The 19,027-nt window shown below is 36.5% G+C and overlaps 2 protein-coding genes across 2 annotated transcripts; one reads left to right on the top strand and one right to left on the bottom strand.

The window, feature by feature from the left end:
* The first annotated feature begins 659 nt into the window (after positions 1-659).
* LOC105380577 (low density lipoprotein receptor adapter protein 1) lies at positions 660-13,324 on the top strand. Its single transcript, XM_011550200.3, has 6 exons — positions 660-879; positions 4,618-4,758; positions 8,088-8,190; positions 8,717-8,957; positions 11,943-12,028; positions 12,814-13,324. Exons 2-6 carry the CDS (start codon positions 4,705-4,707, stop codon positions 12,906-12,908), a joined length of 579 nt encoding a protein of 192 aa, XP_011548502.1. The 5' UTR covers positions 660-879; positions 4,618-4,704; the 3' UTR covers positions 12,909-13,324.
* Positions 13,325-15,117: 1,793 nt separating this feature from the next.
* Positions 15,118-17,360, bottom strand: LOC105380488. Its single transcript, XM_011550097.3, has 3 exons — positions 17,040-17,360; positions 16,360-16,543; positions 15,118-15,411 (listed from the first exon to the last, which is right to left on the bottom strand). The coding sequence occupies exons 1-3, from the start codon at positions 17,207-17,209 to the stop codon at positions 15,118-15,120; spliced, it is 648 nt and encodes a 215-aa protein (XP_011548399.3). The 5' UTR covers positions 17,210-17,360.
* Positions 17,361-19,027: the final 1,667 nt, after the last annotated feature.

Consider the following 19,027-nt stretch of genomic DNA (forward strand, 5'->3'; position numbering starts at 1 on the left):
CGAATTTCACGTCAGCTAACTCCATACCAAATTTTATTAAAATCGGTTTAGCCGTTTTGACGTGAATAATCAAACATACTTGTGTAACATAGTTACACTGTTTAAGTTTTACTAATTAATATAAATTCACTTTAGTCAAGTCATTTTTGGTACCCCAAGATACGGGCTGAGCCTAGTTTGGGGACCCCTGCTCCTTGTGATTAATGTCCAATTCAGACGTGTGCATAGATATAGTTTAAGTATAATACCTTGTTTAATATATAGTAAATATGTAACATTTCTTTTGCGCAATAAAGATTTTTTATTATTTTTATTATTATTATATACACACACACATACTCACAAACTTTCGCCTTATAATATTAGTAGGATTAATCAGATTAACCGAAGTGCAACGGTTACTAAAAACGAGCACCCTGTACATCTTATCACTCCTCTACATTTGGAAGAAAATTTAATTTTCCACCTTTTCTTTCCCTTTCAATGTAATCCGTAACTACCAACACAAAAGGCCCACAATCGATTGAAAGGCTGCCAGAAGGCATATTGTTATAACACACACGACGACCAACTAAGTAGACCTACCTCACCCCTCGCAAATTATACAAAGAATGGATGTTATAGGGGAGTTGATAGTAGCGTCAGAGACCGTAATAAAATGGTCGGTTATCATTCCGATTTTAAATTTGAGTATTCGTATTCGAACCTCGATGCTAACCGGACGGATGTGACGGCCATTTTTATTTCTGTTTTCTTTTTAATTTTTTAGGCTTAAGAATTTATGTTTACAGCCTAAAGTGTTTTTATAAGTGATGAATTAAAATTAAAATTTTGTGAATTGTTTTTGTGATCAAGCTATAAAGGATTTGTGGTTACCTTGTAAGTATTACGTAATTTTAATGTTTATTTTATTAAGTATATACCTAAGTGTTTTTTAATAAGTAACTAAGTTATTATAATAGATTTTCTACATTACAATTTCTAGCCTTCGTTTTCCTCTTTGGATGTCATTAACTACTGTTAATAGTACTTAAGTACTAAACTGCAGTTATTTATTAGATAACAATCGTAATTATTGTGCTAATTTTGTTTCCTTCTTAATCGTAAATTATCGCAAATCACGGCGATACGGCTCGCGACTCGAGTACAATTAAGTAATATACATCGAAAAGTGGGTGACTCTTTTGTGAGTCACCCCTGACTTGACTACCCCTTCAGGGATTACAGTCGTGAGCGTATGCATATGTGTGTATGTAGAAATATTATTTGTATCTACTTATAAGTTTAATAATATGTAAAAAATGGGTTCATCCTCTTTTATTATAGGTAACTATAGGTGCTCTAATTTCAAATCTGGAATATAATAATATTAATATACTATATAATTTATCCTACTATATACATACAATATTGATTTATGTTGGGGTCAGATAGTCTGGCATCTGCTAGGCAGACAGCTATAGGTGTAAAAAAATATAATTTTTTTGCTATTTTTATACTCTTGTGCAAAGTTTTGTATTACAAGAACTTCGGAAGAAATCGTGACTTATTTTCGTGACAGATGCTCAGTTGACAATAAAACTAGAATTTCTTAGAAATACTTGGAGAGATATTCGTTACAATAATAAATATTAAGCGCGAAGTTTACTGCGGCCAGTTTTAGTCTTTCTGGGAGCATTAGAGTAGAGAGTAAAGACCTAAGTGTATTATCAATATACCCACGAGCAATGTACCTAGAAGTTCCACTTAAAAAAATCCGACTCCAAATGAACCTAATTTTCACATTTAATTTAGAATTTGATCAAAATATACGTGAACGTTTTCATTTGGTAATATTCTGATGCACTGTTAAATGTAAGTACTTAGTTCAATATTGCAGAAGCGTCATCAAGCTAGTCTTTTCCGTTTAGGAGCAATTTGATGCTAGGTCACTGGAACTTATTCATTGCACGCGAATTTATTATGTTTACATTTAAAAAAATGCTGTATAAGTGTGTACCTCCCACACTAAAGAATTAGAAAACAATATTGTCCTTATCAGTGTCTATCATATTCATACCATCAGGGAAACCCATACTGGCTCCATTTAAGAACAATATCCTGTGCGAAACTCGTCGCGCCAGCGAGTTGTTTGTAGTGAAAACGCAGGCAGACTTCAAGCGATTCTAGGCTTTAACGACATCGGCTTCCTCGATAGTACATTTTAATGACATCAACTGTTATCAGTACTTATCACTGAAGTACTTAAGTTCAGGTATTGTTTTATCAGCTCGTGCCTTATCATCAATGTATCATACATACATACAAGAAACATATTTGTATGGACACGTATTATGAAAAAGGCCATGAATTTGTATGTGAGTTAAACCTATCAGAGGTCTTAGGGAAGCTTAAAAACAAATGGCAGTCGGGTTGACCACTTACCCGACAACTCTCTCAGCTCAGCACAATCTTGCTTGTAATGGGTCCATCACCAGTAAACAAAATACGGATAGAATTCAGCTTTGTTTTTGTATTTGATTGTGATATCTAGTTGGTATATCGTTAACCTAAGACCACCGTTCACCGCTTGGTGATAGACAGTCCACTTGCATTCCACACACAGACAGACAGACAGACAGGTGTGCATCCCGCATACTGTTCAGTCAGTGGAAAATCAGTGAACCGTTCATGGGACGTTCACCCTACTAGGGTGAGTGCGGGGTAAATGTCACACATAAGGGCATGGGCGCTATGCGTGACAATATCGTGTCAAATTAAGCATTTTTTGTTCATCATCAGCTTAAGGTAAGCGTCCATCTATCGGTATCGTACGTATCGGACCAAACGGATTGCGACAAATGTATGGAGAAACGGCGTCGGCAATGCCGATGAAGTGGACGCACTTGTGTGAATTTCTATACAAAGAATACTGAATGCGATGCGTCCGTTGTTGCCGAGAGGTGGACGCTTACCTTTATTAGCCAATGGATGTGAATACGTTAGAAACCTCTACGGATGACGTATCAACTGTTCCTTATACAGGGTGCCCCAGGATAAATTGCATATCTGAAAGACAGTGATGTAACTCGTCACCCTGCACAACTTTTGTTAAAATATTTTTTTTCTACAAAGTAAGTACGTGATTGCTGTGTAAGTCTCATTGTCGAATCTAGGTAATCCTAACTAATATCCTAATCCTTACTAATATTATAAATGCGAAAGTAACTGTGTCTGTCTGTCTATCTGTTACACTTTTACACCAAAACTACTGGACGGATTTGAATGAAATTTGGTATACATATGGTCTAGACCCTGAGAAAGACTTTTTATCCCGGAATTACCACGGGAAAACTTTTTAAAGCGTAGCGAAGCTCTCGGGAACAGCTAATATGTCTGCCTTGAGAATAGTCTCTATTCTCTGTCTGTAGTTCTTTAAAGAAAGTCAATAAATTATTATATAAAGGTGCGTTGAACGGAACCAAAACGCACCCCTCAATATATTGTTGATAAAATCCAGGAAAAAATACACTTTTTTGTGCGTAAGCACCTGTTTCTTAACGGTTTTAACAAATGGCCATTTTGAAGCCGAGTCCGTTTATTAATCACAGGAGGGTCACTCTATCTTCTATAACATTATTTCTGATGTAGACAAATTCTAGATTACGAAAAACTAATTTTCGGAGCGTTGCCGCGCTAACCACAGCTCTAGATAGTTCTTTGTCACGCTTACTCTTAGATTAAAAATATAGGAACAAGATGGTGTGTCGCATACAAATAACAAAACTGTCCGCATTTTATTACTGTCAAACCATTATAAGTTCAACCTAATGACAACTTACCAATGAATAAAGACACAAATCTTCTAACCAAAATAATTCAAAATAAGAGCGCAGTGTTAGTGGTCGGGTATGAAAATTATTTCAAGTCGTTTCTTTTGCACTGACACTCCATACTCCATCTTGTCCGTATATTGATAATCTAAGCACTACAACAAAAAGGAATCGTGGTTCTTTTTCGTACTCTAGAATGACCTCCCATATCTTTCGCTTCTGCCGCACAGTCGATAAAAATCTAGATTAAAACAGTCTGAATTGTAAAACCTAAAGCAGTCTAGGTAGCTACATAATGATTGTATATTGTTATCCAACGTCTGTGTTTATCCAACTGTAAGGTTTATATCCAAACATACCTCGTTGATTGTATGCAACGTAACTATGTAGGTAGGCAACATATAATTTACTTAAGTACATAATGTATAATCTATTCTGTGTGTTTATTTTTGCGTCATAATCCGGTCAAAAGACTATACTTTTGCTTATATATTGGTGTACACCAATGTCTTTTTTAAGTAAAATGACCAAACTTATACTCTGTCCATTATATATTGTTTTTTTGACATTCAAAATCCAATACATATTTGACGACTGCAAATAAAAACCAACTTTACTTACCAGACATAAGGAAACGTCTAAAATACAATAACATAGTGAAAGCTCTATGTTAGGGTGTTTTTTTCAGGGTACTTATGTGGTTTTTTGTGCAAATAAAGTGTAGGCACAGTATTTTAGTATCGTATTTTATGATTTGAACCATGTTTGACATTTTGAATCTTCAAATTGCATTATTTTGTTCCAGATATGTAATGTTGGAAGAAGGACCTAATTTCAAGAAGATGATAAAATAGAACAGTGACGGTTCAATAAAAGATTTTCTAAATCCAAGATGGCGGAAAACGAAGGTCCTGTGACGATAGACGATCTGCCCATCGCGTTCCAAGTAAGCTTTCTAAATCTAGATAGAATACAGGTTGTTTAAAAAGTACAAATCAATCGAATCCGGAACGTAATCCGACAAAGAACTATGGTCACTGACATAGCTCACCGAGTTAGTAAGCCTAAGTGGCAGTGGGCTGGTCACATCTGTCGAAGAACCGATGACCGATGGGGTAAACGTGTTCTGGAGTGGAGGCCGCGACTAGGCAAACGTAGTGTGGGACGCCCTCCGGCTAGATGGGGTGACGACTTGCGAAAGGTGGCTGGTTATGATTGGATGCGGAAAGCTAAATATCGCATCCAGTGGCGTGCTTTGGGAGAGGCATACGTCCAGCAGTGGACTGCTATAGGCTAATGATGAAAAAGTACACTCACGAGCAATGAAAAAGTTCCAGTGACAATAGCACCAACTTAAATAACTCCTAAACGGAAAAACGCACCGTCTGCGCAATATTGAAGTGAATTAAACAGCGCAGAATATATTACCAACTGAAAAGTAAAATAATCAAATTCTAAGTTAAATGTTTAAATCGTTGGGGACATTTGGTGTCGGAGTTTTGAAAATTGAGCTTTTCATAGATCGCGAGTGTATTGTGTATATTTATACCTACATTATATTCTGCAACCAATCTAGATCTAGCTAGGTAATTAAAAAGTGCATTAGCATGAGAATTTTTAGAACACTTAGGCACTAGTCTAGGCTAGACGTGATTGCAAAACTACATTTGGAGTAATGTGTAATTTTTAAGACCAGATTTGATCAAAATCTCAATAAGGTAAGCACACGATAAGAACAAAAAAAACGCACACTTTAAAATCAGTCCAAACGTTAAAAAACTAACGATGCCACCATACAACAATAACATAACAACCTAATTTGCAAGCTGGGGTCAACAACAGCTATTTAAGTCTAATCTCGACGAATAATAAATTATATATCCGATAATCAACTCAGTCACACCTAGCAAGCATATAGCACAATGATATACACATACGAAAACCTTTTCACGTAGAGAACACCGTTATTCTTTTGTCTGTCTGTCCGTCCGCTTACAATGAAATAGGAAATCGTATGGAAATAGCTGAATTGTATGTATTTATAGAGTGTTGAAAGAGTGATCATAACATATAATCATAGTCAAGCATACATTAAATACATACAATACAAAACACAATATAACTCGAAAAAAAACACATTACAAAGTGAGAGTAATCTCAATACCTATGCCTTATCGCTAAAAGCGATATCTTTCAGGCAACTTGTGGGTGAATTAAAGCCTTATGGAGTAAAAAAGGAAGGTGTACACTTATTGCATTTAGATAAACTTTGCAATCCTGTACGTGGCTCTCTTGAGTGGAACGAGTATCTAACGTCTAATCTTCACCCTTTTACCTTAAGTCTAGTCAGAGGCCTTCGGGCGGCGTGAAAACATCTGACAGTCGAGTTGCCCACTTACCCGACAACTCTCTCAGCACAAGCTTGCTTGTGTTGGGGTCCACCAACCCGCACTTGGCCAACGTGATGGACCAGGCCTAAACTCTTCCTTCATTGGATAGTGACCCGTGCCCCAGCAGTGGGGAAGTGATGGGTCGTGAAAAAATATTGCCTTGTCGGACTCTTGTTGGTGCAACCATACAAATAATGGTAACAGGCGCTATAATTTAAATTACCCATACCCATGGTAATTTTTAACTTAATGGGGCCAACATTAGTGGACTTTCTAAAGTCATCACAGGCAATATTGCGCGTTAATTCAACTGTACTCCCATTTGCATTCTGTTAGCGTAATCATTTGGAATTACTGCTGTCATTTCCACTGTGGGTGAAATAATGTAGGGACACAAAACCTGAGCAACAACGATGTTTAATACGAACAAAAACAAAATAAAAAAACCTATCCGCAATTTCATCATCAGCCAATAATCATCCACTGCTGGACATAGGCCTCTCCCAAGGAGCGCCACAAGACTCGGTCCTCGGCCTTCCTCATCCAACCACTACCCCCCACTATCCGCAATTTCTTCACTGTCAAACCGTTTAAACCTCTAGAGATGGATGCAAAAGACCTAAAATTTCACAACTTTCAGTTTTCGGCGGCTGCAAACTAAACTTTGTCTGAACCTTGTCGTCGGTATCCACAATATATGTCATCGTATGAGGTCTCTGGGTCTCTAGAGGTTTAGTTCAACCTAATGACAACCATTTTACCTCTGAATAAAGTCGCAATGTCTTCTTATCCGAACTAATTCTAAATAAGAGCGAAAAGGTGTGTTATTTGTCGAGACGTTTCTTTTGCCATTACTATATCGGCTTCGGTGACCAAGCCAGGAACATCCATTTAATATTGTATGGTGTACGTTACTAGTTTTATACAAACACCTATATTTCTTTGTCTCCATGACCTCCACTCTCGACACAACATATTATTATTATCTCATCGGTAGGTAGGTACTAATGAGGTTACTCTATACTGACGAAAAACGAACTAACGAGAGCTGTCGTGCAATCGGCACGTTTACTACAACGAGATAGAGTCGTGGCTCGCGAAACTTAGTTTTTCGTGATATAGAGTGACCTCTCCGGGCCCCGGAAGCACTCATGCGTGAGCTGATGACGTCACATCCGGTTTAGACCCTGCTCCAATTATCAACGATTATACATGTATGCATATACAGAAGGACGACCGAATGGTGCAGTGGTTAGTGACCCTGACTGCTGTGCCGACGGTGCGGAGTTCGGTTCTCGGCTGGGGTACATATTTGTTTAAAGACACAGTCATATTTGTACTAGGGTCTATGTCACTCTATGTATGTATCTGTGAAGATATATCAGCTGTCCGATACCCATATTACAGTTCTGCCAAGCTTGGTTTTGGATTGGACATATTATTATTACAAACCCCCTTATTATGAAACGAAGACTAAAGATAGTTCTGGTACCAGCTTTACACTACAGATTTTTTAGAAAACTCTGGATTTTAAACAGTTCTAAACCAGTACTATATTTAGTCTACGTTTTATAATAAGGCTGTACACAAAACGTTAGGCATCATCATCCAGCCACTATGACTGACGGCTGAATGGTGTAGTTGTTTAGTGGCCCTGTCTGCTATGCCGAAGGTCCCGGGTTCGATTCCCGGCTGGGGCAGATATTTGTTTAAAAGCAGATATTTGTACTCGGGTCTTGGTATCTATTTGTGTAGATATATCAGCTGTCCGACACCCATAAGTTTCTGTCTAGCTTGGGGTCGGATGGCCGTGTGTGAGATGTCCTTACATATTTATTATATTTATTCATACTATATTTAACCGAATCCTATCTCCTGTCTTCAGGTGAAGTACCTCGGGCAGAGCGACGCTCGAGGGTTGTGGGGCATCAAACACACGAGACGACCTGTCGACCTCATGGTGGCTGCTGCCAAGGCTCTACCTCCAGGTAAGAATGAGGTTTCTTCTTCATGAAACAGATTGCCATGGCCCAAATTATCGATGACTCGTCCGTAGTCGAGCCAGCTTCAGTGACCGTAACTGATGACTGAGGTTAAGCAACACATGGCACGGTCAGCCATTCGATGGGTGACCGATTTCAAGTGGTTGTTTTCTGGACGCTTCCGTGCTTCGGACGGCACGTTAAGCTGTGCGTGCCGGTTGCTGCTTCGGCAGCAGTTGTTAATTTTGGTCAGAGGCTATCGGGCACCTTGAGAATATCTGACAGTCGGGTTGCCCACTTATGGTTCTGCTGTTTTAAAAAGCTGTACTCCAGATTGGGTCCCGTTCAATTGATGACTTATATTATTTGCTGACTATTTTTTTCTTGCTGTCTCGATCACCCTTGATTTTGGAGGTGTTATTAAAACGCGATGTCATCTTTACGAGTTGAAAATATCAATTATTTATGTTTTTTCCCATTACCCTCCCAAAATTTAAAGCGTTTTATAAACCCTAACCTTTTCCCCTTTCAGGCCAAATCCTGCCAATAGTCAAACTCCTAATATCAGTCGACGGCGTATTCCTAGAAACAGTCAACACTAACAAGAAGGAAGAGTTCGAGCATATGTCTGTCTTCTTCAACATCGAGAGCATCAGCTATGGCGTCCAGGACCTGGTCTACACCAGGGTCTTCTCCATGATAATTGTCAAGGATGCGGCTGACGGGAAAGGGCTGAACCCTTTCGAATGCCATGCCTTCGTTTGTGAGTCCAGGTATGGTTATGATCCTAATCCTAACTAATATTATAAATGCGAAAGTAACTGTGTCTGTCTGTCTGTCTGTCTGTTACTCTTTCACGCCATAACTACTGGACGGATTTGAATGAAATTTGTTTTATATATGGTCTAGACCCTGGGAAAGAACACAGGCTACTTTTTATCCCGGAACTCCCACGGGATTTTTTTTTAAGGCGAAGCGAAGCTCGCGGGAACAGCTAGTTATCATAATAATACATATAAGTGTTTATTATTCGCCATTACGATAATATAATTATCTTATCTTAGTTAACAGAAGGCCTGAACAGTATACATAATATATTATCTACAAAATACCTATCTTTCGAACCGTATCAATTAGATGTATTATTATCGTGGAATATCGCAAAATACTACCGAGATAATTTTTATGAAATTTGCAGATATCCTGAAAATTACTATGTCCTTATCTTTTTTGCAATAAAAACTGTAAGAATAGGTACCTATATAGCGATTCAGATTTCAGTATTATTGTTATCTCTGAAAATATTCAGGTCAGTCAAGATATCTATCGTAACCTAAATAGTATCTAGATGAGAATGTAGACATACTTATCAGATGGGCAGAGATAAATTTTGACAAGCATTATCTTAACTTAATATTTTTCACACCTAACGTCTAGTACAGTACGTAAAAGTATTATCTGACTACCTATTTATTTCAAAGTAGAGTTCAACTGTTTTTGGGATGACAAAAACCCTAGACACACAGACCTCCCCCCCCCCCCCCCTACAGACCCCTAGACACCTAGACAATATCTTCAATATTGTGCAATATGATTGATCGTCTAGGGTTAATATTGAAGATTGTGCAAACGTCATTTGGATACAAAACGCAATTCAATGTTATTGCACAATATTGACATAATTATATTTCACAATATTATTGTAGGTCTAGGGCGCGCCTAATGCGGCTAATCCTGGGTATAAGATCCCGGGTTCGATTCCCGGCTGTGGCAGATATTTGTTTAAAGACAGATATTTGTACTCGGGTCTTGGGTGTTGATATTTATATTTAGTATTTGTGTAAATATATCAGCTATCCGACACCCATAACCACAGAATAATAACTAGTACCAGGTACAGAAGCCCATCTTCGCAATGGCTTGCAAAGAAATATGACTCCATCCCATAAGCAATAAGATCTAATTTAGATCGCGTTCCGGCCGCACACGTTTTTATTTACTTACCTACCAATTAATTTTTGAGGGAATATGCGCCTTATTTCACTGGACTACGGTGCATAATAAGTTATACGTGGTTATACGCATTGAAAAAGAAGCCACCTTAGGGTTGCCTCAGCACCACAGACTACAACGTTTACTAAGCAACGGACTGACTTTGTAAAAAGAATGTCATGTTTTAAAACAAAATTAATTTGAATTTAGAATACAAAGCTATTCCAAACTTTTTTTCTATTGGAAATAACCAGTAAAAACAATAACAATTTCATAGTTAAGATATTTTGAAGTACATAAAATATGTATGAATACCTAAAACATTTAATTTTGTGAAAACATGTTTTTTTTTGGTTATAATTTATATTATGGATATAATTTATATTATGATACAGAACGTGTTAGTTTCGTTAAGCACTAATCCCACTCAGCGCACATTTTATAATCGATTCATTAATGCATTTTGAAGGTAGTTGTGTCTGTAAATTTAATACTTTAACGAAAACAAAATTGGAATAGACTTTGTTCAACGTGGAGAAAAAAAAGGGTTTGTAGTTCGGATTAATTTCATTTCAAATAAGGAACGTAGAAGAAATCAATAAAATACTTAGGACGTCTTGCACAACAAAGTTAAATAAAATTAAATCTATGACCTCTTGCTCTGACATTATACTGTCAGAGCAAGAGACAAACTATTTAATTTTATTTAACTTTTAGACTTGGGTAGCTCGCGAGGGAAAGATAAAAATGAGTAACTTCATCCCATATTTCCTTTCTTTCTTTCAATCACTTGAGACAATTATTTATCTTCTTATCACTTACTCACAAAGACTATAGGGAGTAATATGAACCCGAGTTTCACCGAGACTCCGCGAGTAACTTCGTTCAGTGAATCGCTCTTGCTCTTTCGTGTATGTTGATCTCGCTCATCTACCGATCCCTAACAAAGAAGATACGCGCAGGAGTACATTTTTTGTTAAAAGTAAACTGAATTAACTTTTAATAATGTCAAAATAGGGTGCGCTATTGATAAGAACTTTAAGTTAAACTACTAAAATTACTGATGTTAAAATTCTAAGTATGATGTTTTAGAATTTTGTTTGAAAGCTATCTTAAATATACCATCTTTACAAGATTATTAGAAAAATATTTTTTCCATTGTTATTAACATTCATGCATCTTTTCCACATTTCACTCTTTTCATCGTAGGGATTCACCTTTCAATTGATGCACTGAGCAATCGGAGCGAAAAGATAAGAAGATAAGAAAGAAAGATACGCATCTTTGAGGGAAATGAAATGTATCTCTCTTTTCTCTTTGGTGATACATTTTTCGCATGTCTATTAACTTTGTTGTGCAAGACGCCCTTAGATTAGTTTTACCTGTCAGCATCTTTTGGTAATCTAAAAAAAATTAAATTTGGATCACGATCCGTATTTAAGCAATTAAATACGGCACAGTATTTTTTTGCTGCTTTTTTTTCTTTTTATGTCCATTTTTCTATTCATAATTTTTAATAAATACCTAAATACGACATTTATAAACTAGTACAAAATAGGAACAAATAGCGCGCGCGTGTATCGTCTTCCGCTTGCGGCAGCCGACTAGATTTGCCCCATCGATGGGGCAGGCGCCAGGCTGGCGCCTGCGCCGCCCATGCGCGGAGTGACACAGGCCTGCCATAACTCAGGTTCTGCCTAGCTTGGGGTCGAATGGCCGTGTGTGAGATGTCCCTAAATATTTATTTATTATTTATATATTTCCAGGAATGCGGCCCGGAGACTCACGTACTCCCTGGCAGCAGCGTTCCAGGACTACTCCAGGAGAGTCAAGGAGATGCAGACCTCACCAGGTATCACTATACTCACTAATAGTGTTATATATACAGGGTGATTCTTTCGTAGGTGCATATCCGGAAGTATGTTACAGAGCTCTTCATTCTGAACAACTTTTGTTATAATGACCTTGATATAACGAAATAAAAAGATGCTTTCCCATACAAAAATTTGTTGTTTACGTGACACTGTGTATGGGGAGTAGATTTTTTTTTCGAGAATATCCCAAGGTCATTATAACAACAGTTGTTCAGAGTAAAGAGCTCTGTAACATACTTCCGGATATGCACCTACGAAAGACTCATCCTGTATCGTCATCACGTCTTCAGAACCCATCACGTGCCCACTGCGGGGGCGCGGGTCTCCTTCCAATGAAGGGGTTTTTTAGACCTAGTCCACCACGCTGGTTTAGTGCGGGTTGGTGGACTGTAATATAATAATAATAATATATGGGGACATCTCATAAAAGGCCATCCGACCAAAAGCTGAGCCGAGCCTGTAATGTGGGTATCAGACAGCTGATATACAATGTATATCAGCTACATACGCAAATACATAGATACATATTTACATTTGACCCGAAAACATATTTAATATCTGTCTTAAAGCAAATATCTGCCACGGCCAAATCGAACCCGGAACCTTCATAATATAGATCATATTTATTACTTACACACACACACTCACGCCTTGTACTAATGTACTCCCTTGCGGGGTAGGCAGAGGTGCATTGCTGCACCCACTACGCCATTCGGCCGTCTATTTATTACTTACTTACAGATTTTTTTATAAAATGTTTCAGATGGATTCGAAAGACCACCAAGACTAAAGAAGAAATTCGCCATAGACCTGAGAACCCCGGAAGAAATAGAAGCGGACCTGGAAACTGAAGCCTGAAGGCCGAAACCATAGACCTAAATATTATAAAAAAACCAAAATAATGATGTCGATTCTGATGGCAGAAATTCTAATTTAAAGCTGTCAAACTATATTTTTTCGAGCAAAAAGTAAGATATATGAAAAGGCTAAGAGAGACGAATTTTAAACAAAGCATTTGAAAACATTAAAATTAGAAATTGTGCCTTCTGAAACGACATCAATAAGACATTAAGCATAGAATTATGGGTCGATTACACCTAACGAGTACAGTGGTGAGACAGTATCCTAGGCCGATCCTCGACCGATGAACGGCTAGCAAGTGACCGAGCGCGCGGCCGAGGACACTGACTCGCCACTGTACTCGTTAGGTGTAATCGACCCATTAGGCCTAGCACTCATACCAAAAAAAAATATTTATGCTTAAATAAGTTAGTATAATAACTTGCAATCAGTGGATAGAGTCCGACAATTTAAGTTTGCGACGGGTAAAAAATTTGAGATTATTTTATACTTACCAAAAAACGCCTGGTACCAAATGGTTGATGGTCGTAGGTGGTAATAAAAATATTTTATTTGATTTTATTTATGTTGTAAAGTGAGTGTTTTTGGACTCTAGACTCTGTTTTTCTACGCCAATAGGACAATCGACTGTTGGTAAACCGTTCAAATCTGTCAATTTAGTATCTGAGAAGAAAAAAACAGACTTTACGTTATATTAAAATTGGTCGCTATGTAGATAACATGTTTTATGGACGGTTTTATACTTTGGTATGTGTATAATATTTATTTAATTTAAGATTTATTTGTTTTCTTAGGTATGTAAAACCAAAGCTTTAGTGATTGCTTTGTTAAAATGAGGCTTCTAAATTTTAAGAATAGTATCAGTTTCTACTAAATATGTAGGTATTTTATAAATTCATTTATTTTTGTTTAAAGTCTTAAGATTGTAGGTAAAATAGCTGTGTACAAAGGCCATGTTTAATATTATTTGTAATAAAGTTGTGTTGTAAAAAATGAATATTTTTCATGGTAAGTACCTACTTAAGTATTTTTAGACAGATCCAACTTCACGGGTCGATTTACATTTTGAATCTAAATACAATATAAGCCCGCGCAGACTGCAAACTTTTAGTCGGCCGATAGTTTGGTCGGGCTCTTAATCAGTATGGAGATGTATGGGAGTGCGCACATACAACGATTAGGTATCGGCCGATAAAAAAGTTGGATGGGATTCACGATTACCTTCAAACTAAATTATCGGCTAACTATCGGCCGATGGCTAGATCAGTATGGCGCTGGTCCGCGCGCGCACACTACCCGATTGTTAGTCGGCCGACTCGGCCGATAGTTTTAATGAGGCATTTCCATGACACTTTAAATGTTTCAAAATCGTCTTAAACTAGTTAACACTCAATATTATGCATAAAATAACAGGCATGTAGTAATAGTTATCGTTATCGCATATGGTTGAATTCACATCCATTGGGTTTTTGTACTGGCTTAAAGGACTCGAATCCATGCCAGCCATTAAAAAAATGCAGTGCTGTTGAGTATGCCAGTATCATGCCAGTATGCAGTTTTAGCGCCATCTATAATTGTCTATGGTTGTTGTCTATGCTTGAAAATCTCCCATTGCTCCCGAGTTTTGACGCGGGACCGTCATTATGCGACCGCTCACTTCAAAATATGTTTACTAACTGAGCGATTCAGTCAGAGCAATCGGCCGACAGTTGTGAACAGTCTGCGCACTACCAACTCAACTATTTAGTTGGTCCAGTGTGCGCGCTAGCAACCCAACCCGACCAAACTATCGGCCGACTAAAAGTCTGCAGTCTGCGGGGGTCTATTCCCTACTAACTACATGCTTGTTTATATACTAACCACACTAATACACTCCCGAGCAATAAAAAAGTTTCACCTGCCATTGAAGTTCCATATTAAGTCACTGGATCTATTTCTTTGCTTATAAGTAAGTGTATTTTAATAAAGAAGAAATATTTAACAACGGTAAAACTGAAGGCATGCAGGAGATAAATATTAGATAGATAGATAGATAATTCTTTATTGCACACAAACACAGAAATTACAATAAAATATGCACAACATAGACGGTACAAATGGCGGCCTTATTACTATGAGTAATTTCTTCCAGACTGCCTCGGAGGGGAGAAATTATACAAAAGAAAAGGGGGATTAGATAAGTATTTACTCAAAACTTTAATAAAGATTAGTCTCCGAAACGTTTTAGTTCACGCAATATTCTCAGTGCAACTCTGAGCTCGTGTTCAGTTTTCAGCACCTCTTCTCGATGGCTTAATATATAAGACAGATAATCCCCTTGCACCCATGTTATAGCACTATGGTCTATCAGTGAGAACAAACCAGACGACACTAGGTGCAGAAGGACCTCTAACACTTGTTTCTGGGAGGGCTTTCTCAGATAGACAGCCTTTAAATCACGGAACCAGTTTTGATTTCTGTAGGTGGTGGCTTGTGCTATCTGCTTTATTGAGTTGTGTAACTGGAAAATGGAAAATTGTTTTAGATTTCGGTGTGAGTGGATTGTGTAGTAAATGTAAGAGGGTATTCACCTTCTTACATAACATCATTTATTTATTTATTTATTTAATACTTTATTGCACAAATATGAGATATAAGTGTACAAAAGGTGGACTTAATGCTAAAAGCATTTTCTACCAGCCAACCTACAGGAGGTACAAGTAAAAAGGTGAAAAGGTGCAAAAAAAGATAAGTATATAAAAGCAGGAAAAACTAAAAAGTCACTTGATAATTAACTTAAAAGAAATACATAAAATATACATATTACAAGAAATGATAAATATAAATTATATTATTTACACACGAATACTTCATAAATATAATATTTATATATATATATATAAATATTATATTTATGAAGTATATATATATATATATATATATAAATATTATATTTATGAAGTATTCGTGTGTAAATATATATATATATATATAATTTATACAATAATACATAATTATAATATTCAAAGAGGTAAAAGAAAATGCTATTGATCTAACTTGCTGAGGTAATGAGCACGGGTTCGTCGCTTGAAGACATTGCGAGAAGGAGCCTTCCTAATGTTCTCGGGAAGATTATTCCATAGGCGCACATCATCCTGAGTTGGGACATGGACACAGGGTTTCACGGTGACGCTAGCAAGCTTTTTGTAAACTGTATATAAAAAGCTGTTCCCGCGAGCTTCGCTTCGCCTTAAAAAGTTTTCCCGCGGGAATTCCGGGATAAAAAAGGCTATGTTCTTTCTCAGGGTCTAGACGATCTGTATACCAAATTTCATTCAAATCCGTTTAGTAGTTTTGGCGTGAAAGAGTTACAGACAGACAGACAGACACAGTTACTTTCGCATTTATAATAGGTATTAATTAATTAGGAAGTTAGGATTCGGATTCGGAGGTCAGCTTTTTTACTTACATTAAACAATCTTCCTCTGAGCTCGTCCAGAAATGTTAGTAAACTATCTCGCGTATGCATTCTACGAAGACTTATTATTTCAGGGTTCCCTCCATGAGGCTTCACGGCGTTGAATAGATGTTGGGTGTATTTCAGAAGGGATAGATCGTATGGGTGGATGTAAATGCCTTCGTAGATTTTTTCACTGGAAGAAAATGTATAACAACGAAAGTAGTAGTAGCCACCTACGACGCGGCGGTATGAATGAATTTAAGTATCGTCAACAAAGTCAAATGTTTTTATTCATCGTATAAATATAAAAAATTCTGATTAACGTCAATTTTTACAAACTACTCTCCGTTTGGATAAGGGAGGGGCTCTTTTTGTCTTTAGGTCTTAAACCACGAAATGATCAAAGCAGTACTTAAATGAACTACTTTATGTACGATATAATAGTTTTAAAATACATATATTATGTTTTTTCATAGATATAGATACAGATGTAAAATCTGTTTCTTAAATACTTAGGTACTTACATTCAATTTCACGAGGAAAGCCATCTGATACAAACAAAAAAACGTAATAAGGGTGCTGTCAGATGTCTTTCCCCGAGAAACAAGATTTCAGCTGTCTTTGAACACCTAGTTTTGGTTGTAAATTCAGATGTAAGACGGATGTGTATGGAGTCTAAATTAACTTACGAAAGTGAAGTTAACTTCACTACAGCTGCTTGTATATCAACTGTTGCTGCCAGCCAATCGTAACTGACAAGTTTTATATCATTTCTGTTTATCATATGTTCCATCATACTAAAAAAGGGTTCTAAATCGTCAAGTGATGTTTTCTTATTCTCTTTAATTGGATCATTCATGCCGTCATCCGCAAGATAGTGTTGTCCAATGTATCCTTTTTGAGTTTTGTAATAAAGTTCATATTTCGGTTTATTTCTTTTGCGTTTGTGCTGTGGTCTTTCATTCAAGAAATATACGATAGCATCACGACTTTCTATTTTAGGTTTTACATCCATATTTTTCACGTTTTTAGCAACTTTTAGCATGTTATTGTAGATAATTCTAGAATGTTCCAAATAGTCTTTTATGTTTCCAGTGAAATTTTCATTGATTTTGTCACTAACTGTTGATTTCACCAAGTTTTCTTTGTTAGTAACTTTGTCTTTCACTTTGGAAACTACTTTTGCTTTACTCTGCTCATTTTTTGTTATCATTTTTATATTGTCGGCAGATTCATTTACACCCAAGTAATTTAAGACATTGTAATATGCCTTTATGCCCCATGCATTGTCATGCAATTGGGTACTTACCGACACGGATTGTTGTTTTGCATCTAAAAATCCAACAATTAGGTAATTACTTATTTTAATCTATTCCACAAGTAACATACATAATACAATGAAGTTTATTAAATGAAACAGAATAAAATGTGATCTACGACTAATAAACCTAAACTAAAATAGTACCTATAAATATTAAGATATTATAAATTATACAGCTATTCTATACAATACAATTAAATAAAACTTACCTGGATGTACAGTTGTATTTTCAAACCCAGCACCAATGAGTCGTTTATCATCTTCTGATCGTTCTTGTTTGTTTTGTAAAAAAACTATAGGGTTTGTTTCATTTTTTATGATTTCAGTTTTAATAATAGTAGTAGGAATTGTGCTAGAAAATGTAGTTGATTTGGAACCTTCGATTTTCAGGGAAGTAGAAGTTGCTTCGTCGATACTGTCCATTGTATAATTATTCGTCACATGTGGTGTCTCTTTTACATTATCATCGTCTTTTTTGTCTAATTCTGTCTGTGCAACTGGTTGTTCAGTATTATTTGTATTTTTTGGATTTATTTCGTCATGGAAATTTGTTTCTGATTTATTAAAATCCAAAGTACCTATTTCTACTGAAACTGAAACCATTTCAGAATCAGTGGTACTTTCATACGATTCTGGTGCAAGTGCTGTAATTATTGTTGATGTATGTTCATTACTTTTTAGATTATGGGATTCCGGTGGTAGATCATTTTGTAGCGGACCATCTGATCTTTTTTCAACAACGTGACTTATACTGCTATTCAGATCTATACTGTTACGTGTTATTTTATCAACTGTTTTCTCTATGACTTTGACTGATTTACTCGTAGTCGTAGATCTGTGCGTGAAATCTTTTCTATTCTTACCATCTTCCTGATCATCACTAATATTCCCGGCTTCATTATCGCTCAAATTATCATCTGCAAAGCTGTTCTTATCTTGCATGTCATCATCGTCATTGTTGTCATCATCAAGTATAAATTTAACGTTTTTACCTTGTTCTGCTAAATCGGGAAATATTTCATTTGGTTCTTCTTTATGACTATCCATTGTTGGATCGATCACTTCTGTCACATCTTCCATTTCTTTTAGTGTGCTGAGATTGGGTGGTACACTTTTCGATATATTTAAGGTTTTAGCTAGAGAGTGGATGAATTCGTTTCTTTCCGCCTCTGGCATTGATTTGATTATGTTTTTTAATTCCTCTTCTTTAGTACTTAAACCATGGCAAAATACAAAGAACCAGATAAAATATGTCAATTTGGATAACATATTGTTACTTTTAAAATAAATTACTTATTAAAACATTTTTGTGTTCAATTCGAACAGTATCGGATTGGTGAAAGAAAGTACTTAATT

The sequence above is a fragment of the Plutella xylostella genome, chromosome 2 (genome assembly GCF_932276165.1).
Source record: "Plutella xylostella chromosome 2, ilPluXylo3.1, whole genome shotgun sequence".
In the NCBI taxonomy this organism is placed as follows: domain Eukaryota; kingdom Metazoa; phylum Arthropoda; class Insecta; order Lepidoptera; family Plutellidae; genus Plutella; species Plutella xylostella.

Bases quoted from the DNA above. Each gene is read 5' to 3' on its own strand.
- LOC105380488 (XM_011550097.3), bottom strand. From the start codon at position 17,209: ATGAATGATCCAATTAAAGAGAATAAGAAAACATCACTTGACGATTTA. The intron at 16,544-17,039 runs GTAAGTTAATTT...ATTTTCTTCCAG, and splicing joins GTGAAGTTAACTTCACTTTC to TGAAAAAATCTACGAAGGCA. The intron at 15,412-16,359 runs GTAAGTAAAAAA...TCCATTTTCCAG, and splicing joins TCAGAGGAAGATTGTTTAAT to TTACACAACTCAATAAAGCA.
- LOC105380577 (XM_011550200.3), top strand. From the start codon at position 4,705: ATGGCGGAAAACGAAGGTCCTGTGACGATAGACGATCTGCCCATCGCG. The intron at 8,958-11,942 runs GTATGGTTATGA...ATATATTTCCAG, and splicing joins GCCTTCGTTTGTGAGTCCAG to GAATGCGGCCCGGAGACTCA. The intron at 12,029-12,813 runs GTATCACTATAC...AAAATGTTTCAG, and splicing joins GGAGATGCAGACCTCACCAG to ATGGATTCGAAAGACCACCA.